Source organism: Periplaneta americana, chromosome 1 (assembly GCF_040183065.1).
Source record: "Periplaneta americana isolate PAMFEO1 chromosome 1, P.americana_PAMFEO1_priV1, whole genome shotgun sequence".
Taxonomy (NCBI): domain Eukaryota; kingdom Metazoa; phylum Arthropoda; class Insecta; order Blattodea; family Blattidae; genus Periplaneta; species Periplaneta americana.
In genome coordinates this window covers 212132693-212157413 of record NC_091117.1, presented here as the reverse complement: position 1 = coordinate 212157413, position 24721 = coordinate 212132693, and the positions used below count along the sequence as shown (strand labels likewise).

The 24721-nt window shown below is 35.6% G+C and overlaps 3 protein-coding genes across 6 annotated transcripts in view; 1 reads left to right on the top strand and 2 right to left on the bottom strand.

Moving 5' to 3' along the window:
• Cds (CDP-diacylglycerol synthase) overlaps nt 1–1156 on the bottom strand; it is an 83186-nt gene extending 82030 nt beyond the window's left edge. The window contains exons 1-2 of one of the 2 annotated variants that reach the window (XM_069837740.1): nt 868–1129; nt 192–221 (exon numbers count right to left, since the gene is read on the bottom strand). In XM_069837740.1, coding sequence (XP_069693841.1) covers nt 192–221; nt 868–942 — 105 coding nt within the window. In that variant the 5' untranslated portion in view covers nt 943–1129. Of the gene's footprint in view, nt 1–191; nt 222–867 lie in introns of both variants that reach the window. The other variant, XM_069837748.1, reaches the window with a different exon arrangement.
• A 3626-nt stretch (nt 1157–4782) lies between these two features.
• Nucleotides 4783–23737, bottom strand: LOC138707789 (uncharacterized). 3 transcript variants are annotated; one of them, XM_069837732.1, is made up of 6 exons: nt 23172–23737; nt 20227–20349; nt 15847–15995; nt 11488–11628; nt 8036–8234; nt 4783–5247 (listed from the first exon to the last, which is right to left on the bottom strand). In XM_069837732.1, the coding sequence occupies exons 2-6, from the start codon at nt 20338–20340 to the stop codon at nt 5065–5067; spliced, it is 786 nt and encodes a 261-aa protein (XP_069693833.1). In that variant the 5' UTR covers nt 20341–20349; nt 23172–23737; the 3' UTR covers nt 4783–5064. The 3 variants fall into 3 exon arrangements, with proteins under 3 accessions (XP_069693833.1, XP_069693818.1, XP_069693825.1); XM_069837717.1 differs by having other exon boundaries at nt 11488–11643; nt 23172–23728; XM_069837724.1 differs by lacking the exon at nt 23172–23737 and adding an exon at nt 22980–23070 and having other exon boundaries at nt 11488–11643.
• Nucleotides 23400–24721, top strand: part of LOC138707755 (uncharacterized) — a 46557-nt gene continuing 45235 nt past the window's right edge. Inside the window, exon 1 of the mRNA XM_069837702.1 lies at nt 23400–23521. The gene's annotated coding sequence lies outside the window, so the exon portion shown is untranslated. The remainder of the gene's footprint in view (nt 23522–24721) is intronic.

The following is a 24721-nucleotide window of genomic DNA, read 5'->3' as shown; positions in this document are numbered from 1 at the left end:
TAGATGTTTAGTCACACTTGAAAAATTAATAGAAACTATTTACCAACACTCAATAAAAATCAGTAAATTGCACAGGACTCTTTTACACTATAAACTACATTTCAAATCAGATATACAAGTGATACCAATACAAATGGATCAAAATTTCTTACTAATGCAACCAAAATTTGCACATTTTCTCTCAAACTGACCTTGCGAGTGGATGCCTGAAGTATGACACCCTGAAAATCAAGGAAGCTATGAGTTTTTAACGTTTATGACCTAACTACCACTAATAATGAAAAAAAATTAAGGCACAACCCATAATTTCATTGACAGGTCTAAGTCTAGCGTTATTGGTGGCATCATAAAGTCACGTCAGATTTCCAGAAAATTGTTACCTACATGAAGGAAGGGACAACACCGTATCTATCATAAATAAAGTGGGAATTTCAAGCACCTCATATAATTTTCGCTATGTTTCACCCACATATATTAAAAACGTGATTCATAATGATCCGTCAACCTCTGTTGACCATGAGTGTATTATGTTATCGTTTTGGACATGTCCCATGTCGTTTCATGTCACAACTAATTGCATCCTTTGGGTCACACCCATACAATATTCTATATAATAAATCAAAGAGCCAATTGTATAGCAAAGTCATATTCATAGAACGCAATTAATATGTACTGTTAAAAGTCAAAATAAAAACTTTAAAAATTATATAGCTAGTTTACACACATTAATAACATGGAATATATAAATCTGAATTACGATAATCATATTTAATGACATCATTTGTTAATACAATAACTGGAGAAATGTTTATATTTTCCGTTAAAATATCATGAATCTAATAAACAAACCAATATAACCACACTCACCTGGTCACTTTCTGTCTCTCGAGCCTTGTCAGAGTCATCAGCTGTGTCAGGATGTCTTCTACGCACGTCAGACATTTTGGGCAAAATAGCTTGTCACACGGAGTAAAATTGGTATTCAGATAATAGTGCTGTGTTTTTCTACGAGTGCAAGCACTTTATGTAACTTTCTTTGCTAGCCATGACATCGTTCCTCTAACTACATCCACGAGAACGTACAAACGATCTGAATATCCATTTCGGTGTTTCGGATATTGGTTTGTCAACATTGATTATTTTGTTATTGCTTGAAAGTTTGACGTCAGTGACGCTTTTTCTTCTTTAGAAGTTGGCGACATCATACGGCAGAGAATAGCAACTACTGTACAGTTCACCCAGGACCTTCTAAATACTAGACCTGACGACCAGTGTTGCCAACAGGACGGAAATTCCGTCAAAATTGACGGACTTTCAACGTAACGGATGGGAAAATAATAGTTTTGACGGATGACGGATTTTATGAAGGAAATTACGATTTACATCGTCTTTTGACTTTTTTAGCTGCTGTCATTTTCAATTGCTTCATTTTTGGGGGAACGCAGATCAACCCAGCACAACTGCAGAACTAGAGGTAGATGATGTGGATGAATTACTATTTCAATCAAGATTGGCAAGTTGTATTAAAATTTGCTTATTTGTATATAGATATGAGTGGGTATTTTTTTTTATTTTGACGGATTCTGACGAATTTTCAGGTGCTAGACTGACGGGGATACAATTTATGTATTGGCCACACTGCTGTCGACACTGGCATCCAAGATGGCGGCCGGTTGAGGGCTTTTCATAGATTGCATTGAAATAATTACGGCACAGATGAGAATATTTTATTAAAATTCTCAATTAAATAATAAATAATTGAATTCCATCTTCATAAATGGGCATAACCGAGCTCCATCCATTGCAAGCGCTTGAAGTAAATAATCACCTTTCCATATTCCTTTCTTTATAAACGTGTTAAAGAATGTGATTTCCGTAATAAAGACGGATATCAGAGCATATGACGACATACGACAATTGAATATAAAAAATTAATTCGTATAGTAAACAATATGATGACATGTTAAGACATTGAAGACTAACATGTCACTAATCCACTGCAAGATCCAATCCATATGAGACTCAAAAGAAAATGGTATAATGATATGAGATGTATAGAGTTCTTTAGGGATTGCCAGTGGACAATACCCATAAAAAAGTGTCAAGTTATTTTCTTCCTTTTTTATGCTCGACCATGCCGAAATGTAGTAATTATACACCTGGTAGTAGCCCTTTAATGCACCTCATTAAAGTACACCTATTCATTAGGCCTATAGTTCAGTTGTTCAGCCAATGAGAAATCACCATTGTACCACAGTCTAATATATACAGTCGCGCAACTTCAACACTTTTTTTGCCAACATTCACGACACTAGCGCTCAAGCGGCAGGCAAGGCACTGGTCATAGGGTTAAAACAGCCAGCACGTGCTTTAAAGGTATGCGAGATGTTATAATAACGTTTTAATCATGCGTCGGAATAAAGACAATGTGTGCAATGACGAAAATTGCAGTAACAACAAGTTTAAATCTCCGAATTTGTCGTTCTTCAGATTCCCTAAAGACCAAGAGAAAATCATAACTCAGTCATAACCTATAATCCACGCTGTAGGTAGCCTACGTATTGTGTTCTATAAAACATTTATTAGTCATCAGTTACCTATTTGTATGTCAGGAAGGAGAGTTTAAATAAAAACAAAGTAAATACCTCTTACAGTATATTATTGTTTTGCAGAGATCATGTGTAACTATTCCGATTTTGGATAATGTATCTACAGTTTTTAATGCAAGTAATTTCATAATTTTTGTATTCGTGTTTTTTTCTTTATATTTTTCAAAAGTTGAATGTTATGTTGCTTCAAGTAGGGATTATGATGTTAATTTTTCAAGAATTCATGGCGTATTATAATCCTTTTGCAAAATATTCACTTCTTGAATAAATCCAGACTGTGTCGATAAATTTCTGATCTGTTGGTGTTGATTAATGTGGCAGACGTATTAGGTTCTCAAGAAATAAAAGAGCCTTTTTAAATTTAATATAAAAAGCAATCTTTTCTGTAATAATTTGCATGACTGTTAACTGTTAATGGTGTTGATTTTACATTCCCAGTGATTATTTGAGCCGTTCAGAGCAGAAGTGGTATAAGGTAATGAGGTTTAAAGTAAAAATTCTGTAAAATACAGCGCAAAGTAGCAATTAAAATATCCTTCGTGATATTCACTGACTACTAATAGTTTAAATAAATTCAATATTAATTGCTACTTTGCGCTGTATTTTACAGAATGTTTACTTTAACCCTCATTACCCATTTTTGACTTACACCACTTCTGCTCTGAAAATAAAATTAGGCCTACATTTTCTGAGTTAATTGAAGTTACAATTTTTTCAACAAAATTGTGTATTTATTTGTTCCCACCTACGTCATATTAACAGTAAGTGCATGTAAATTACGTATTATATATGTAGGGTAAGTTAAAATTAAGCTTATGTGTGAAAACTGGAAATGTAATGTAAAATGCGGTAAACTTTGCATAAAAATTTAAACCATAATATCAGCACTATTTTTCGACACAAAATAATAATAATAAAAAATGGAAAAATAATTAACTTCATAAATCAGTGTCTGTAAAATTAAGGTTTAAATCTTCCTCTTTTCTATTTTTAAGTTTACATCAGCGGCCGAGTTTACCCCAATTTGCGGTATAGAAAATAGTTAATTTCTCAGGAAATAGGGAGAGGAGTTCACCACGCGATGTACCCAGCGAGATATGCCCTACAATTTTGACTCTTCTCACAGGAAATATAGAGTTCCAATGGTTCATAAATATATTTAGGAATGAATTGAATTAACCGTCCACGTACAAACAATTATATTATTTCAAACCATGATACAGTACGTGATCAGGGCCATGATTCAGTTGTAAGGAGCAGAAAGAATTACGTTTATTCCTAGCTTCTGAAACTTGTAGATTAACTGCGTGTGAAATTCTTCTAGGATTCTGAAGTAAAATTAATAAGAACCATATACACTTACTGTATAGCATAAAAATATAAAATAAATTACACAAAACCCGTTTTCTGATGTGTTGTCATATGTCGTGTGCACACTGTTAACTTGCCTGCCGCTAGAGGGCTACTGTCGCGCCAGCTGTCAAATGTTGGCATATTTTATACGTATGAGTTGCGTGACTGTATCTATTAGACTGTGATTGTACCATTATAAAACCGCAAGTATCGATTATTCTCGGATATGCAATCGAAAGACAATTAGCGAAACGTCACGGAGGCTGGAAATCCAATATTTTCGTAGAAGGTTATGTTCTGTTACTATAATAATTAGCGTTAATTGTAAATAATATTCAAATAAATTCAATTTGTCATCTCGTTTTTCAGTTCTAAATCAATTTCCAGGTTATATCAATATTAATGTTCATGTTATTCTCTAGATTATATCAAGGTCAATGATATTCGTCCCTCGGAAAAAAAAATCAATACTTTCGCGTCTGCGCACATCTCACAATTTAGGTCAGTTCCGCTCTTCACTTAGATAACCATAACATGAATACTTATGAGTAATTTCAAGTTAGAAATATGGTCGAGCATAAAAAGTCGTATGAAACTTGCCTATAATGGTAATTAAGATACTTGTATGAAAATTATGAAATGAGCGCAAGCGAGTTTCACAAACAAACATACTCGCGTCTTAATTACTACCATTAGAGGCTCGTTGCATAATGTACTATTCCGTTTCAGTTAATCATAACTATAATGTATTTATTTATGTGCAATAAAGTTTACTTAAAAAAAAGAGAGAGAAGGAACTTTCAGAAAAAAGTTCTGTAGGTCAGCGTTCTTTACCTTATTTTATTATTCAACCTTCACATAGATATTGAAGAAATATTCTACAGAATGACAATAAATATTATAAATAAATTATCTCTAACTTATAAAATATCATAATATTATAAACACAAATGCTCTCAAAAATCAGCCTCTGACATACCCGTTAGAAAATATTAATACTTTTAGCAAACTAATCCAATAAAATGTAGTAAAATACACCTTATGAGCATCAAAATTATATCCAATTATATAATATTGGAGCTAATTCGTTGGTTGTGTGAATCTAGTCCACGAGTTCTTCACAACCACCGACAGATGTGAAGTTCTTTTCTTGCTCCCCTATGGACGGTTCTATCTCTGTTTCCACCATTATTTCTTGTAACCATTGCTGAACTTGTGACGGCTTCTCTCTGTTGCCAATTAAACTGTCGTTTGCAGGCTCTTGAGTTTCAGACACTGATTGATGCTGCAATAAAATGCAAGTAGCACATGTTAGTAATGAGTAGATTTACTACTACATAGAGTATTACATATATTTAAGAGCACTGTTTACAATGAATTATTTATCGATGTATCAAGTACGTATGGGCTATTCCATATGAAATCGATCAGTAAAAAACCTCGCATTTTTTTTATACTCTAATTTTTTCCCTACTTATACAAGGTGCTGAAGGGAGTGCATTTTCAAAAAATATACTATCGAAAGTCAAATGGTTTTCGTACTATTGAGCGACAAATTTAGCGTATTTTATAAAAACAAGCCTCTTTCAGCACTCAGAACTCTGGAACCATTTATTGCAGAACATTAAACGAGAGCTCATTTTGAAGCTGACATTTGATATGTTATGATAAGAAGTAATCCTTATTTTTATTGTATACAGAGAGACAGATAATCTGATTTTACTTACTTTTAGGCTGTTTGCCCATTTGTAAAAATGTAAAAAAATATTGAGAAAAAACCTTGCATTATTAAGAGGAATTCGGCATTGTTTGCTTAGTGTCATGGCAATAAGTTTCGCGGGTATTAAATAAATTATTTTCACACGCCTAGACTTGAACGGCGCAGTACCGCTCATACTGGCCAAGAGATGAAGATAAGCAAGTGCTGGACGTCATTTTACTCCTGTGTTTATGAAAACCTGTGATAAAGTTAGCCCAACTATGCGCTACTAGACGAAACATCACGTGTTTATGTCTCCTGGCCTTGCTTGCCTAGGCTAGCTCCCGCCTCACAGTCAGCTGGTTAGCTCACTCGCGTACTATTTATTTTCTTTATTTGATTTTTCAATACTTTCTTATTAATGTTGCACCAGTAAAAAAATACGTGTTTATTTGTACTTTCAATGCGGAATCTAACCATATATTTTAAAAATATTTTTTCGTGGGCAAAGGTGACTTAATTAAGAAAAATCTAAATTTCTCCATTTTCATAAAAAGTAAGAAAAGCTGTTTACATGTCAATATAAACTTTAACTTTTCAGCATCAAAATAAACCATGATTTTGATCATTGGGTGAAAGGGTTTCGGAGCCACAACAGTTTAAAGTTGCTAATTTTATGAAAATACGATAAATTAAAATATTTTAAATTTAAACACTATGAAGTTCTGATGCCTCAAACTTTGCACAAAGCATTATTGTTGTCAACGGACAGAAAAAGTTTGATTATATTTAAAAATTGCAAGGTCAATTTTCTCTATATTTTGGTCGATTTGAGATGGAATAGCCCGTATGTACACTATTACAAGATAAGGATTTTAACATAGTTGCCAGTTGATGAAGGGGCTTTCGGAAGCCAAGTAGGGTGGTATACCGATGCATTTCGAACAGTGAACTGCCTATAATCATTCAATAATTTTTTTGAGAAAAGTTCATTTGGCAACAGAAATTTACACATAGTATTTACAGATGTTTAATGGGAGATGTCATGAATTTTGCGTCAAAAATCGATGTTTTGGAAATATGTTTTTCTTAATCTACATATGTAGTGCAATTTACATTGTGTATAAATTTTATATTTGTAGAAGCCTGGAAGTATATTAAAAACGTTTAAATGTTAAACTCTGCACCTGCCACCACGCCCCTTTTGTTGACATTTCAGAGCATTTCTCTCGAATATATATATATATTTTTTTTTTTGCAGAATCTAAAGCATTTTCTAAAAAACTATAAATTCCAGTGCTATCATTTTTTTAGGAGTTATTCATTACATACTGCTGAGCATTTGGAACTACAATGATGATAATGCATTACTTACATTTTTATTTACAGGGTATTATATGAAGAAAAAATTTATTATTTTTGCAACACTAAATTCAAAATTTTACAAATAAAAAAAACTAATATGCATGTGGTATTTATTATAGTTCAATAATCTTATAAATTTCAAATGAATTGCATAATTAGGATTCATGTTATGACTTTCATACGAAAAGGGCATAACTGTTAATGTTTTACAATATATTTATGCACATGCCTTACTCATTAGGTATTCCACTATATTTTTTCCATTGAATACAGTTCTTTGTCTTTATGCACACAAAATTTAAATTTATAATGATGTTTGAAAAGCAGTTATATAATATCTGAAAATTTAACAGGTCTACAAGTACAATTTCTTTTATATTTGTGAATTTTTTTTGTTTCTTTTGCGACTGTGTATCATTCAGGAAGGAATTATATTCTTAGAGAATATAATTTTGTTGTAACATTGGTACTTTCGCCCAAATTTAGTTATCTACATAACAAATGGAAGATGGATTCTGTTCTTTGCAGATAATGTTTTCTGCTACAAAGAATATGTATGACTCCATACAATGAATTTAGTATTCTTTAAAATCTTGTATTTTTCTCATTATGTCAGTTAAGGGAATGCATTCTTTCATTTTAGGCTGCCATACCAGTATAACAATCATATATCCTAGTCATGTCTTAGATTTGTCGCATGTTTGAAGTACGTAATTTAATTATTATGCAAGGAATTTGATAAAAACAAACTGAGTCATGCAGGAATTGTGGCGATGTTAGAAAAATATTGTATTTTTCACGCTTTGCATTTAAACATTTTCTGGCTTCCCAGAATAGATAATTTAGAAATCCTCTGTCAACAATGCATTAATCTCCTTCAAAATTCTCTAAGTATTATGAATACTTCATAGAATGAGATTCTGCTTGAATTTTACTGTATCTTGGTATTATCAGCTTTACTGGTGTGTTTTAATAGGATGCACCAAATGATTATGAACTGGCAACTCACATTTTCATACTGTGTTTCAGCAGAGTCAGTATCGAGGCTAAGTCCTGATCCATCCAATTTTGTTTGCTGTATTTCTCTACAATCTTTCAGACGAGGAGCAAAGCTAAATCGAACAACTTGCTGCTGAGGTGTTGAGTGATTTGAGAGAGGTTTATACAGGCATACATGGTCTTCTTTTGCATCCTGATAGTCTTCAACTCTGAAAGTCACACAAAACTAAGCAATTCAAGTTATAATAGTCAACATTTGATTTATTAGTTAATAAATAAACTAAGAATGGTTTTGTAGCATTATAAAATACTTTGGTGTCTTGAAATGCTTGGACTTCTCGAAATATACAAATATAGTACTGAAGTTTGTAAATAATATATTCAATGGCGGTTTCAGGAAAATTTTAGTTAAACCCATCTTAAAATTAAAGTAGTTTTACATTTACATTTTGTAGCAAATACTAAGATCATAATATAGTAAAATTGTTCAAAGCAGAATTGCAAGGGATCACATTTTTTTTTTTCCGAATTAGACAAATGTTTATTTCAAATTTGAAAAGCATCGGAAGATGCTATAACATGGTCAAGTACAAATTTATATAATGATAATAATACAGAAAAGAACATATAATATAGATAATACATCAGACTACAGAACACTTCGAAAGAGTTAACGAAACCATATTTCTCTGATAGGATGCGTATTTTCCGTGCCAGAGGGCCGTGGTCTGTCGGTGTTACAACCAAACGTTTCGTCCACTGCTCTGGTGGACATCTTCAGTGGCGTGGTACATGTGTGCGGATAGATCTGCTGTGTGTATCAGGAACTGGCATTGAGACTGGTAGCACATCGATATTTAAGGTGTGGGGCTGTTGTTGCTTGTCGTTGTCACCACGGTCCGCACCAGTGGCTTCGGTGTTCTGATTGTTTGTCGTAGTGTCTAATTGTCGGAGAAAGGGTTTGATGTGTGTGCTTCTGAGGCCGGATACGAAGCTTTGTTGACCTTGAGTCCTTCCTCCTTAAATTGTCGGAGAAAGGGTTTGATGCCTGTGCTTCTGAGGGCCGGATACCAAGCTTTGCTGCCCTTGAGTCCTTCCTCCTTAAATTGTCGGAGAAAGGGTTTGATGTGTGTGCTTCCGAGGGCTGGATACCAAGCTTTGTTGCCCTTGAGTCCTTCCTCCTTAAATTGTCGGAGAAAGGGTTTGATGCCTGTGCTTCTGAGGGCCGGATACCAAGCTTTGCTGCCCTTGAGTCCTTCCTCCTTAAATTGTCGGAGAAAGGGTTTGATGTGTGTGCTTCCGAGGGCTGGATACCAAGCTTTGTTGCCCTTGAGTCCTTCCTCCTTAAATTGTCGGAGAAAGGGTTTGATGTGCGTGCTTCTGAGGGCCGGATACCAAGCTTTGTTGACCTTGAGTCCTTCCTCCTTAAATTGTCGGAGAAAGGGTTTGACGTGCGTGCTTCTGAGGGCCGGATACCAAGCTTTGTTGCCCTTGAGTCCTTCCTCCTTAAATTGTCGGAGAAAGGGTTTGATGTGCGTGCTTCTGAGGGCCGGATACCAAGCTTTGTTGACCTTGAGTCCTTCCTCCTTAAATTGTCGGAGAAAGGGTTTGATGTCTGTGCTTCTGAGGGCCGGATACCAAGCTTTGCTGCCCTTGAGTCCTTCCTCCTTAAATTGTCGGAGAAAGGGTTTGATGTGTGTGCTTCCGAGGGCTGGATACCAAGCTTTGTTGCCCTTGAGTCCTTCCTCCTTAAATTGTCGGAGAAAGGGTTTGATGTGCGTGCTTCTGAGGGCCGGATACCAAGCTTTGTTGACCTTGAGTCCTTCCTCCTTAAATTGTCGGAGAAAGGGTTTGACGTGCGTGCTTCTGAGGGCCGGATACCAAGCTTTGTTGCCCTTGAGTCCTTCCTCCTTAAATTGTCGGAGAAAGGGTTTGATGTGCGTGCTTCTGAGGGCCGGATACCAAGCTTTGTTGACCTTGAGTCCTTCCTCCTTAAATTGTCGGAGAAAGGGTTTGATGTCTGTGCTTCTGAGGGCCGGATACCAAGCTTTGCTGCCCTTGAGTCCTTCCTCCTTAAATTGTCGGAGAAAGGGTTTGATGTGTGTGCTTCCGAGGGCTGGATACCAAGCTTTGTTGCCCTTGAGTCCTTCCTCCTTAAATTGTCGGAGAAAGGGTTTGATGTGCGTGCTTCTGAGGGCCGGATACCAAGCTTTGTTGACCTTGAGTCCTTCCTCCTTAAATTGTCGGAGAAAGGGTTTGACGTGCGTGCTTCTGAGGGCCGGATACCAAGCTTTGTTGCCCTTGAGTCCTTCCTCCTTAAATTGTCGGAGAAAGGGTTTGATGTGTGTGCTTCTGAGGGCCGGATACCAAGCTTTGTTGACCTTGAGTCCTTCTTCCTTAATTAGACACTATGGCAAAAATCAGAACACCGAAGCCACTAGTGCGGACCGCGACGACGACAAACAACAGCCCCACACCCTAAATATAGACGTGCTACCAGTATCAATGCCAGTTCCTGATACACACAGCAGATCTCTCCGCACACATGTACCTCGCCACTGAAGATGTCCACCGGAGTATTGGACGAAACGTTTGGTTGTAACACCGACAGACCACGGCCCTCTAACCCGGAAAATACGCATCCTATCAACGCCGGCCATGAAAGCCTATATTCCAACATATTTCTCTGGTTTACTCACCAATGTGCGAAAGGAATTATCCGGACCTATAACTCAAGAAAAAGCTAATTCTTTGCAAGGATGTTAGGAGAAGATGGAAAAAATGTCAGTGCTAATTCTGGCTGGTTAGATAGTTTTAAAAACAGATACGGCATATGTCAGCTACATCTAAGTGGTGGAATAATAATAATAATAATAATAATGATAATAATAATAATAATAATAACAATGTAAAGTACATGCTTTTAATTTACATTGTTGCACGTAATAATACTATAATGTCTTCCTTTCATTACTGAAACAGTCAGTATCCATGTGTTACCAAAAAAATATATATATATATTATTCAAAATGGCTCCACCTCCTTTAGTTCTGATAGACAGGGTTCTACTGTACTTGACTTTGAGCGACTTACCCATTCTTCTAATATATTAATAACATTAAATGTTCAATGATTTACAACAGATATATGAAGGGGTGAGAAATGATATAGTTGTAAGCACGCAGACAAAATTTTACAGGAGAGCGTGTTCAAGGTTTAGAGTCCAATGCCATTAGGTGCAGTATCATAATTTATTCGGCATATACTTATGTCACTTGTTAAGTAATTTTTATAAAATTTTAATAGTAGCTTCCTCATATGTGTAAGAAATAAAGTCGCACAAAAAACATTTTTGTTAAAAGTGTGACTTTGGACTATCTCACTCTCATGCCTTCATGTCTCTCTGGCTGCACCTTCTTAACCTGCTATAGACTTATTATGTAACTTAAATTTTATTATTACCTGTATGGGACGGAAATTGGTGCCATATTTCCCTCAATTGCAATAAGATTTCCTCCTTCCACATCAACCTTACCAAAGGACTGAATGCTCTCACATAAAGATTTCTCTTGGCTAATATCCACAACCACTTGGGGTATTAACCTAATAACATCACCACTAAAACATAGAAAATCCAGAATACCAGTAACATATTATAGCAGTGAAAAATATAGGTATTAACTTGAATATAAATATTGTGGGTGAGGGGGGATGTTAATATATATGTTAAAACACAACATAACATATTACATGGGTTGGATAAAAAGTAATGGCAACAGTTCGATATTTCTGACATGGCTTTATTCACAGGGGTACAACATTTACGTACCTTCTATATAGTTGCCCCCCTTATTTATTACCTTTTGCCAAATGTTTGGAAGGCGTCGTACACTATCAGCGCGTCCATCTTTGTTGACGTTCCGTACTGACCGCCCTAAAGCATGGATAAGTTCACCTCTGGTATTGTACCGGGTACCTCGCAGTGGTTCTTTCACTTTGGTGAAAAGGTCGTAATCGCATGGATCATATCGGGTGAGTACGGTGGATGTTCCAGTAGTCCGCGTTTTCCGTCTGCCTTGGAGGTACAGCGTGGTGCAGTATTACCCCATCAATGTCATACGCCACAATGAACATCTCCTTCACAGCACTTTGTGTAGGGCGCACTTTCTTTGGACGAGGAGAACCAGGATGCTTCCATTCATTTGATTGGCATTTCAAGTTTGGTTCATACGAGCGAGTCCAGGTTTCGTCCATAGCGACGATTCGTCCAAGAAAGTTGTCAGCTTCCCTTTGGTACCGGTGCAACAAGGCCTTCCCGGAACGCTTTAACCCATCGTGCAACTGTGCGATATGGCAACACTGCATCGCCACATGCTTCAAGCAGTCCCTGAAAACATTCTTGTGCACTATGACCTCGTGCCATTTCAATTTTGATCCAGGAACGTTGCTCTAGTTTTGTAAGCATGGTCTTAGGGCGCTCGCACTATCCCTATGAAAGTGAACGTTCTACACACTGCAGTAGATTGATGGAGTACTGTTGCCGCTGGCTGCACTAACTCATCTAACAGTCCTTGTTCATGTCCACACAGCTGACAGCTCTCGAACGCACCATCATCACGTGACAGCAGTGTTGCCATTACTTTTTATCCAACCTATGTATATTTTCTAGTAACACAAATCAGTTTCATTTAACACTTTCTGGCAGAAACTTCAAGATTGCTTTTGAAATATGCCAGAATGTATTATGAAAAATTCAGATGAAATTACTGTAGGTGTGATACAGCAAACAGAGGAACAGAAATGGCCAATGTATCGTCAGGAGATCATAAATGTCGTATCACAGTGCTGTTAATGCCTTTCATCAAACAAAAATTTGAACTGGTCACTTATTTTGGATGGATCCAATTGCAACTTAAAATGGACTTACACTTTTAAATAGAACACTATTGTGTTGTTAATATGATTTTACCTGCCACTGATTTTCACTATTATAATACCAGATGTCATGGAAGGAGTGATAGTAGGAGAAAGTGCATAAAATTTGCTGATGATACAGCTAATTAGCAGAAGAGGATGTGACGATACTAACTAAATAATAGCTGTGAGCAGTATGGGATGAAGAGAAATGCAAACAAGACGAAGACCATGGTTATTGGAAAAAAACTAAAGAAGGAAAACTTGCGAATTCTAAATGAGACAGTAGAGCAAGTGGACAGCTTCAAATACTCGGGTTGTACTATAAGCAGTAACATGAACTGCTGCCAGGAAGTCAAAAGGAGGATAGCAATGCCAAAGAAGGGGAGTCTGTACACCAAATTTTGACAAATAATGTAATTTTGGTTTTTATCGTTTCCCGGTAGATTAATATGTTTAAAATGATAATATGGTTTTATTTCTTCAAATTGTCAGCTTTTAGCCTTATCTTCAACAAAAATACTGCAATAATTCTTAATGCAAAAAATGTTATCAATGAAAATTTTTTTTGCGAACCACTTAGTGGAATTTTAAATTTATTTAGCCGATTCTATACATAAAAGTATGTTACATATGTCCTGTTTTTCCTATATTTGTATCTTTTATCACTTCTGAGAAAAGTGTTCCCAAAATTGGAGAATTTAACACTGCAAGATATGGAAACTCTGACACCATTTTTCTGCACTTTCTTATTTCTGTGACATTGGTACACTTTTCTCAGAAAGTATTGTACCCAGAAGGCTGAAATTAATACATAATATCAATGTGATGGCATTTTACACACTAGGTTAAAAAATGAAAATTATTTCTATCTTCAGCAAAAATAAAAAAATAATTTGTAGTAATTCTTAATGCAAAAAATGTTATCAATGAAAAATTTTTTTTTGCGAACCACTTAGTGGAGTTTTAAATTTATTTAGCCAATTCTATACATAAAGGTATGTCACATATGCCCTATTTTTTTCTACATTTGTATCTTTTATAACTTCTGAGAACAATGCACCTAAAATTGAGGAATTTAACATTGTAAGATATGGAAGTATAGTCTTAATAGAAAAAGCATTTTCTGCAGAACTTTGAAAAAAAAACTAAGGAAAAGGATAGTGAAGTCACTAGAAGCATTTGAAATGTGGATATGGAGAAGAATGGAGCATCTGAAATGAACAGACAGAATAAGAAATGAAGCTGTCCTAGAAAGAGTGGATGAAGAAAGAATAATGTTCAAAATGGTCAGGAAGAGAAAAAGGAATTGGCTGGGCCACTGCCTAAGAAGAAACTGCCTACTGAAGGACACACTGGAAGAAATGGTGAATGAGAGAAAAATTAGAGGCAGAAGAAGATAACAGATGGTAGACAACATTAAGATAATTATTATCCTTCATTATGAAAATGTAACAAGGTTATTAATTTAATCACATTACCATTTGTCTATTCTACTTTATTACAGGTAGGATTTCATGTATCTTGGTATCAACAATCATTTTCGATAGCAAGATGCGACAACTTTGCATGGAGCTGTGTGCTGTATACAAAACAACAACAGTACTAATACTATGCTAGTTGAATATGATTGAAATCGTAGCTACCATAGACCAGGACATTTGGCTTTGTCCGTCATTATTAATCAACAAAGGGTTTTTTCTACTTGCAGGATAACAGAGAGGGTTTGGAATTGAACGGGTTACATCAGCTGCTTGTCTATGCGGATGACGTGAATATGTTAGGAGAAAATCCACAAACGATTAGGGAAAACACGGGAATTTTACTGGAAGCAAGTAAAGAGATAGGTTTGGAAGTAAATCCCGAAAAGACAAAGTATATGATTATGTCTCGTGATCAGAATATTGTACGAAATGGAAATATAAAAATTGGAAGTTTATCTTTTGAAGAGGTGGAGAAGTTGAAATATCTTGGAGCAACAATAACAAATATAAATGACACTCGGGAGGAAATTAAACACAGAATAAATATGGGAAATGCCTGTAATTATTCGGTTGAGAAGCTTTTATCATCTAGTCTGCTGTCAAAAAATCTGAAAGTTAGAATTTATAAAACAGTTATATTAGCAGTTGTTCTTTATGGTTGTGAAACTTGGACTCTCACTTTGAGAGAGGAACATAGGTTAAGGGTGTTTGAGAATAAGGTGCTTAGGAAAATATTTGGGGCTAAGAGGGATAAAGTTACAGGAGAATGGATGAAGTTACACAATATAGAACTGCACGCATTGTATTCTTCACCTGACATAATTAGGAACATTAAATCCAGACATCTGAGATGGGCAGGGCATGTAGCATGTATGGGCAAATCCAAAAATGCATATAGAGTGTTAGTTGGGAGGCCGGAGGAAAAAAGACCTTTAGGGAGGCTGAGACATAGATGGGAAGATAATATTAAAATGGATTTGAGGGAGGTGGGATATGATGGTAGAGAATGGATTAATCTTGCTCAGGATAGGGACCAATGGCGGGCTTATGTGAGGGTGGCAATGAACCTCCGGGTTCCTTAAAAGCCAGTAAGTAAGTAAGTGAGTAAGTATGCAGTAAACTTATTACATAGGTGAACACTTTAATTTTCCACTTAAAAACCCATCCACCATGATCAAATTTGAACTCATAATACTTGGGTTTAGAAACAAGTACAGTGACCACTATAAAACCGTGGATAGCAAAGAAAGGTAGGTGATCCTCTCATAATACTGGATGTTCTCTACTCGGAATATTAATAGGCTCGTATATTTTGCGACAACTCATGTACTACAATCATACTGCGAGAAGACTGTGAACATCTTAAATTCATATCATCTAATCATTCTTTTATGAACAGACATTACTACTGAAAAGAACTCACCCATTGCAGCTGGTAGGATGAGACAGCTGTGACTGCAACAATGCTATCTGTTGGCTATGAAGAACTTCAATCTGTCGCAGTAACTGCTTTTCTCGAGACTGCAAAGTTTCTGTCAGTCTTGCAAATGACTCACGGAGCTTTGTCTGTACCTAACAAAAATTGTACATAACATTAGCAAAAAAATTAGGCTATAATAACTCTTAATACAAAATATGTAATATACATAAACTAAATTTAGTTTAAGAAGTATTCTAAATTCAAAACAAATGAACTAAGAAAACCATTAAGTTCTATTTCATTCCTTCTAGGTTTTTTTATTCACATTCCATTCACTCAGAGGATTCTGTGAAAGAGAAAACATAATTAAGTTCGTATTAGAGGACCAATTTCAATAACAGTCTATCCTCAATTCAAGTGATTTTTATTTAACAGATTTAGGAAACATGGATAAAAAATTTAGTGGAATCTGTTGAATTTAAAACACGTAATGTATGTATGTATTTATTTACATTGCAAGTGGGCAAGCACCCGGTGGCAGTGGTATATACAATATTAACAATACACAATAAAATGATAACCAATACATAATAAAATTTACAATATACAATACAATTTTACAACACATATACAATTTTACACACAATACAATAATAATACATAATACAATTTAACACAATAATAATAAAACATAAAATAAAATACCTCATTTTACAATACAACCTACATAATTATCTATAGGTCCTACATAAGTTTCAATAGTCTTTCACTCTACTCTCATCTCATTCCCTGTAGTGGCACTATGACGCATTTCACTGACACTTTAGCACACATTTCACTGACACTCTGTAACACATTTCACTGACACTATAGAACACATTTCATTGACGCTATAAATTATCACTGATCGGAACTGTTCACTGCACTGTAAAACCATAACTTCACTGACTCACCTCGCTTCACTGATACAACAGTTCAAATAAGTCAAATAATTACATCCTTATGCATACTTATAAACAGAACTACATTTAAACTAAACATTTCTAGTCTAAGGCCCTCTTACACGCTAGTTTTAAATAATTTACAATTCAAACCAAGGAAGTAAACTCGTCAGCCTAGATAAATACATGTCACCTTAAAAAAATTAAATGTTGAATGTCACCTTAATTTTAATTTTCACTTTATATACAACTTTTTAAATTATTCTTGAATCTCCTTAAGGAAGGACAGCCCTCAAAGACCGCTGCAGGTAGGTCATTCCAATCATTTATAGTTCATTTAAAAATGAGAATTTACCTACATCCGTTTTCTGTTTCCTACATTTGATTTTAAAATCATGATCGTTCCTACCATAGTACGTTGGCTTTTCTAACCGAGCCGTTATGTCTATCCATGCTTTCTGACCTAGATGTGCTCTATACAATGATGTTATTCTAGTTTTCCTACGTCTGTTTTCCAAAGTTTCCCATTTAAGTTCTTTTATCGTATCGTTTCCATCTTCTCTTTTACCTTTAACAAATTTAGCTGCCCTATACTGGATTCTTTCTAAGGAATTTATCTGGTATATTCTATAGGGATCCCAACATGTAGTTCCGTATTCCATTAACGGTCGCACTAACGTTAGATATGCTATTTCCCTCGATTTGGGGCTAGCCTTTCTCAAGATTCTCATAATAAAGTGAAGTGCCCTCCATGCTTTACCCATAACATTATCAACATGCTCTCCCCAAGAAAGTTTGGAGTTTAAATACACTCCTAGGTATTTACAACATTGTTCTTGCGGAATTACAACACCACTGAATTCGTAATTAAGACTAGTTTCCTCTCGGGTTTTACAAAATGTTATAGATTTACTTTTAGAACCATTTATTTTCATCCTATGCATTAACGCCCAGTTATAAATTTTATTCAAGTCTGTTTGAATAGCATCTACAACTGAATTATTTCTAATCTTTCTATAGATAATGCAGTCGTCTGCAAATAGCCTCATATTTGATGTAATATTCTGGCATAGGTCATTTACGTATATTATAAAGAGTAATGGACCCAGAACGCTGCCCTGTGGCACCCCTGAACTTATATTTCCAATTTCCGATATTTCATGACCTACTCTAACTCTCTGGGTTCTACCGTTTAAGAATTCTTGGATCCATAGCACCACTCTTTTATCTATTCCTAGTCTACTTAACTTATCTATTAATATGTCATGTGGCACCAAATCAAATGCTTTCGAAAAATCAATCACAACTGCATCAATTCTTCCGCCTCTATCTACCTCTTCAGCTAGATCCTGAACCAGTGACGTAATTTGACTATCACATGAGAAGCCTTCCCTAAAACCATGCTGGCGGTTGTAAAACCAGTCTTTCGCATTTAGAATATGACGAATGTAATCCGATATCAAATGCTCCATGACTTTACATACGACAGATGTAAGGCTAATCGGTCTGTAGTTTCCGACATCTAATTTATTTCCACCTTTATGTATGGGTACCACTATAGCTGATTTCCAGTCACATGGAATAGCTGCATTGTTTATGGAAACATGAAATATACGCATTAAGTATGGAATTATGGCCTCGGAACCTAATTTAAGAATCTCTGTAGCAATACTATCTGGTCCTCGAGACTTCCGATTTTTTAATTTCGTTATTCTCTCTCTAACCCCTTTGGAAGTTATTTTGAAAGTCGAATTTGGTTCACATTCATGGTCTGTGACACAAGCACTCCTATCAGCGGGATTATTATTATTATTATTATTGAAAACCGAAATGAAATAGGAATTTAATAAGTCGGCCTTTTCTTTGTCATCAGTTATACTTTCTCCGTTCTGATTTCGTAAAAGCACTACTCCTTCGTTTTTTCCTTTTCTCCTGCGTACATAATTATAAAACTGTCTCCAATTGTTACTTTCATCTTCTTTTAAAATAGTTTTTAGAAAATTTTCCTGAGCTAACCTTTTTTCACATTCAAGTTTCTTAATTAATTCGACATATTTTTCCCAATGCTCATGGCTTCGTTTACGTTTGCTAAATGCGCGCCTTGTCTTTTTCTTTAAGTAGCGAATATAATTAGTGTAATATTCTGGGCCCGGATTTTTCTTAATTATGTGAAACAATATTCAGGATTGATTAGTTGAATGTGAACCTAGGTTACCAGGTGCTCACAAGTTAGAGGTGACGATAAAGGAGATGTGATTAGAAGAGAAAGAGAATTTAGATGACGATACAGAACCAGTGATAAAACTCAAGATGTCTCATGTTTGGAAATGCATTGATACTCTGATCATTTATATTGATATATTAATTTGACAGTCATTAGTTTACAACTTACTATGGACAATTTTTACAAGAACCTTAGATCCAAGAGCAGTACAGTATATGAATAAGAAATAGCTCAAATATGATACATTCTTCCCTCTGTGGAAAAACAGAAGAGTATGCCTTGGTTAGTATAGCTTCTTTACCTCAGAATGATGTATTACTGAGTCTAACTGTGTGATCATGGAGTATATCCTTATTTCTTCGCCATTTCAAGATTTCAGTATTTATTTTATTTTACAGAAGACGAAGTATGAATGTAGAGAACTTAAAAGAAATATCTAGTGATTATGTGCAACCAAGACAACAATGAAAAGTAAAGTGTTGAGTTTTGAGTGTTAATACTGTTATAATGATCAATAAAACTAAAAATCAAAATTTTCAATATAAAAAAGGTTCATCTTATTTTGCCCATTTTTTTCATTTTTACTGCCTACTTATTTCTCACATTTAAAGTGCCTTTTTTTTTTTGCCAAAATAAATGCCTGAACTTCCGGGATCTAGTAATAAGCAACAAATTACTCAAGGATTTCGTTCAATGCTTCTCCGGTAGTGACAAATTGCGCGCGCGCGCGCGCGCACACGCACACACACACACACACACACACACACACACACAAAAGCATAAAGTATGATTGCAATTATTGATATCTACTAAGAATATTAATATATCCATTGTGGTATAAGCAAGTTCCTTTCAAATTCAATTGTCACCAATATCTAACAATTAAAATTACTAAAATATCGTCACTTAAGGTGCACCTGCTCGTATCCCACAAAATCAAAATTTTACAGGAGATTGAAAAAAACTGTTTTTCGTCACCATTAATTTTGGGCTTATGTGGTATTGAAAGTTTTACTTTCCCGCGAATAATATTAAAATGTGGTTTACGAAACTTTGCAGGTATATGCACATCTCTTTGACGAATTCAATGGTAAGTTACCAAAAACTCAATTTCGAAAATTCTGAGATTTACATGCATTTGTACATTAAGCAATGATATGGCAAAAATCACAAAGTGTAATAAATCTGGAGACATAAATAACTTAAGCCTCTACTCACCTGATGTGTTGTTAACTGCAATAATTGATGAGAATGAGCCAAGCTGGTTGCAGAGTCGGTACTATTCGCATTACTGCTCGACGGGGAACTTGTTTCTTCTTTTTTCTCTATCATGACAATTTCCTAAAGAACAAATATGACTGTTTACCACTTCATGACCAAATCATAAGGTCCTCGAACGAGAGTATCTTCAATAAAACTGGCTGCTACAGATACATAGACAACAGCAGGTATGATTCATTCAGTAATGTGAAAGTGGTTAACAAAAAATTCAAATTATGGTTTATTTAACAATGCTCGCAACAAATTCAGATGCTAAATAAAAAAGTGGTCTTCCAATGGATCCCGGCCCACTGTGGACTGAACGGTAACGAGAAAGCAGATATGTTAGCAAAGAAAGGAACTAAAATCAACTTAAAAACAAATTTCAAGTTCCCATATGAATCAATAAAGCGAGTCATAAAAAGAATAAGTAACAGCGAACAGGCAAAACATCAAAATTCAAAATGGAAAGAATCATTCAAAGATCCAAAACTAATTCCTGATCTGCCTCGAAAATCTGCCGTGGCCATGTTTAGATTGATTACTGGTCATGATTGCCTCAGTAAACACCTCCATCGTATTGGAGTACTGAATTCACCTAAATGCTTACTGTGCACCAGAGAAGAGGACATGGAGATGGAGCACCTGGCTAATTGTGAAACTCTTAGGACATTTGTGGACCTTCCATCAAAATAATGGGATGCAAGAAGGATGATGACTTCATTGTTAAATCCAGAGCATTATAGTCGCGACGCTGTTATTCCCGGCGTGACTCCTCCTCTTTGCTTACGTCTTTGGAAGTCAAGGCTCTATAAAGTCTAGGTAGGTAGTATCGTTCGCCATTTTTGTTCTTTCCTTGCCAAGCTACCAGACGAGGGATCTATTTGCCACGTCGTTAAACATTATCATGTCGTAGCTCCTATGATAATAAATCAAACGCACTGTAATTGAGCAAATAATTGTGCGGCAAATAACGTCCTTGTGTGCTTTCTGCAAACACCAACGAAAGAGCCAAAATGGCGGGCGATTTTACTAAGTATTTATCCAGCCTTAGGAAATGCTTAACATCTTCATCAGCGAATCACAAGATGCACACATTTAAACGTAGCCGACCTGCAACGTGATTGGCTGCCGGAAATTAGAGCGACGGGACTATAGATACACACACACACACACACACACAATGCTCGCAACTGCAGAGGTTATATACAATTATAGTGTGCCAGAATTTTTTCCCGCAGGAGTACTTTTACATGCCAGTAAATCTACTGACATGAGCCTGTCGCATTTAAGCACACTTAAATGCCATCGACATGGGCCGGGATCGAATCCGCAACCTCGAGCACAGAAGGCCAGCGCTATACCGACTACACTACCAAGGCTGACAAGTGGTTAACATGTCTCGAATTTCACTCTATCACAGAAAAAAAAAAAGAAAGTAACTGTCTACAGAAAATTGATCACATATAGGCCTACAGTAGTATAAGGCTGCTGTTAACTTATATGCAAGAGGTGGTCCATGAAAGGTTTTGATCTGGCCCACAGAACAAAAATTGAAGTGCAGAATCCGAGGCATTATATATACAAGTAGGGCCTAAGTTATATGTCATTCTTTCTCTAAAGTAACTATGGAAACAAGACGTGATAAAAATATAATCAGCGAATAAAAACTAGTATTTTCTCTGATCCAAAAATTAAAAATTGTATTTTTCCTTAAAAAAATAAGAGAATAAAGGGAGAGCATTGTACTTTCCCTGTGTCACCTCGGATTCTGTATTTTTACCCAAAAATTAATAAACAGAACAAGAAGCTTAACCATTTGGATGATGTACTTAATGCAAAATAGGATTACTTACAAAAATACGAAATTAAATGAAAATCTTTCAATTTTTTTTTTTTCCAAATGTATTTTACTGGCACAAGCAACTTGTCAGAAATCTTATCCCAAAAACGGTCACAGAAAACAGTCTTCTAGTAAACCTCAACTGACAATAATTACAGTGTGTCCTTTATTTGGCCTATTGTTATCATGTCGCAGAAAAGAGAGCAGTTTCATTTCTTGGCTTATTTGTCAATCTTATTCATTCCACTATTTTATGAAAGTGACTTTGGTCAATTTTTTTTTGCAAAGCTTTCCGACAAGTGTTCAACAATTACTCATTCCACCAGTGGGAACAAGTTGCAATCTTTCACTATTCACTACAGAGAATCGCCCCTCAATTTTTCGTTTGTTATCAGTATGTATGATTCAACTAGAAGCCAAATAGGTGAATAAAATGTATGACTCAACTAGAAGCCAAATAGATGAATAAATCATATGCCTACCCTTGGTAGCACTCTTGCACAGAAATACCACAAATTATGCACTTATTATTAACGTAGATTGGTAAGAATGAAATATCAAATATTTGTATTTTAAGCCGAAATTCTGATAACGAAAAGTAAAAGGGGCTTTAACACCGTAACAGATTGTGGAAGTGACTGACATTCACTTGCGTCACTTAAAAAATGTGCTGAACGGGAAATGTGTACAATTACCTAAATGCCTACACGGACAAACTTAACCTAATCCAAACGGTCAGCGCCGGCACAAGTGAATGTCAAGCGAGTGATGAAGTTTAGTCAACTACAACTTCTTACATACAATCTTGCCTTTTAAAGAATTCAAGTGCAGTGACACGCTGATATTTATGCAGGTTGCCCGTACTTACATAAGATTCACTTATTATCAGAATACAAACATTTATAACAATGTACAGTATTGTCCTGGCTACACACACATACTAAATTCCTTGAAATCAGCTACGAACGTCATTGAAAAACCATAATTCTAACCTCAAAATTATAACAAAAGCGATTTTAAAATTGAATTACCAAAACTTATCTTATACTTTTATTCTTACCTTAATCCTTCAGATGTCTGTTCTAACTACAATGAAGTATAATTGTACGATATATATATATATATATTTTACAAACAACGAAAGGGACACATTTTCACTCCCACAACCAAAACAAAGCACCTTACTTCCCACCACAGATAATACCACAGGGTCACGAAGCTCAACACGTAAGGAATATGCATCCATAGATAATTGCTAACCACTAGGGTCGCTACTATCGCCTCATCACAGACAATGCGAAATAGTATCGGCACAGTCTATTGTTCCTAGTGCCCTCAACAACTCAAGCTTCGTGACGGTGTATCTACTAGACTGTGATAAAGCTGTTCGTGACCACAGATCACACAGAGGTATTCTTGTTCTCCGTTTTTATTGAAGCCATGGTTGTTAGAATCACTATCGGTAATATCAACAGACCTTTGGCGTATACATTGGTGTTAACGAGCTAGAGTCTATTGACTGGCCAGTTTCGCTTGTATAGTGCCCAGTGTGATCTATAAAACGTCTTTGCCCTTATCATAAGATCATCTTCAATACTCTTCAGACCTAAAAACGGTCTTGCTTATCACTGACCACGCCCACTTTGTTTCGGGCCTTATTAAATGGTGGACGCGCTTTCAATTTTCTTCAACTATGGCGGTGCAACAACCACTCTATAAAAAATGAACTCTTTCTAGCTGTTTGTTGCTGCAAATCCAAAAAAATGTCAAAGTTCTTAGGTTAAATATACAAGGTGTTGCAAAACACCATACTCAAACTTCTAGGGATGGTAGAGGAGCCCAAAACAAAGATTTTTCGTTAAATTACCACAGGTCGGTACCAACGAGTTAGAAAGAGAAAGATATAGAGTGGTCATTGCGCCGCCATGTTTGAAGAAAATTGAACGACCGTCGGTAATGAACTTATGCCAAGAGGAGTATTTCTACTCCTCTTGACTTATAAGCCCAAAACAAAGTGGGCGTGGTGATAACTGACATTAGAATCGTTAGGTGTCTTAATTTCGTTTGCATAAATCAGTTAACTGGAGTGGAAAAACCTAGTATTTCGTCAAATACGTGCTAGGAACTTAATCTAAACTTATGTACGCTAAATTTAAAACACTTGAGCTATTCCTAGAAGGAATGCTTAAAAGAATAACATGAGCAAAATTGTCATGTAGTATGACAAGAAGTCCTAGCAAATATACTGAAGAAAATGTTAATATTCCTAGGTTCTTTTAAATGCGACCTGCAAGATTGCCTATAAAATGAACGAGTATGATTCAGATGATTTTATTAAATTGTTTTCCAGTCTCTACACGTTGCAAAACTATTTACTCTACCATAAGATATAGAATGAAAGTAGGCCCTATCTGTAGTAAACAACCTTTACCTCCAAGCTTGTAACGTGGGTGAAACATGACAAAACACGCTTTCAGTTTTTTTGTTACAGTAAAGTATAATTATTATCGAAATGTGAACGTGAGGGCCAACAACCGGCTGGTCTGTCTGAGCCTTTCAAGGGTTGTGGCACCACAGATAATTATTAGTGTATAATTGAGCACCCACGTA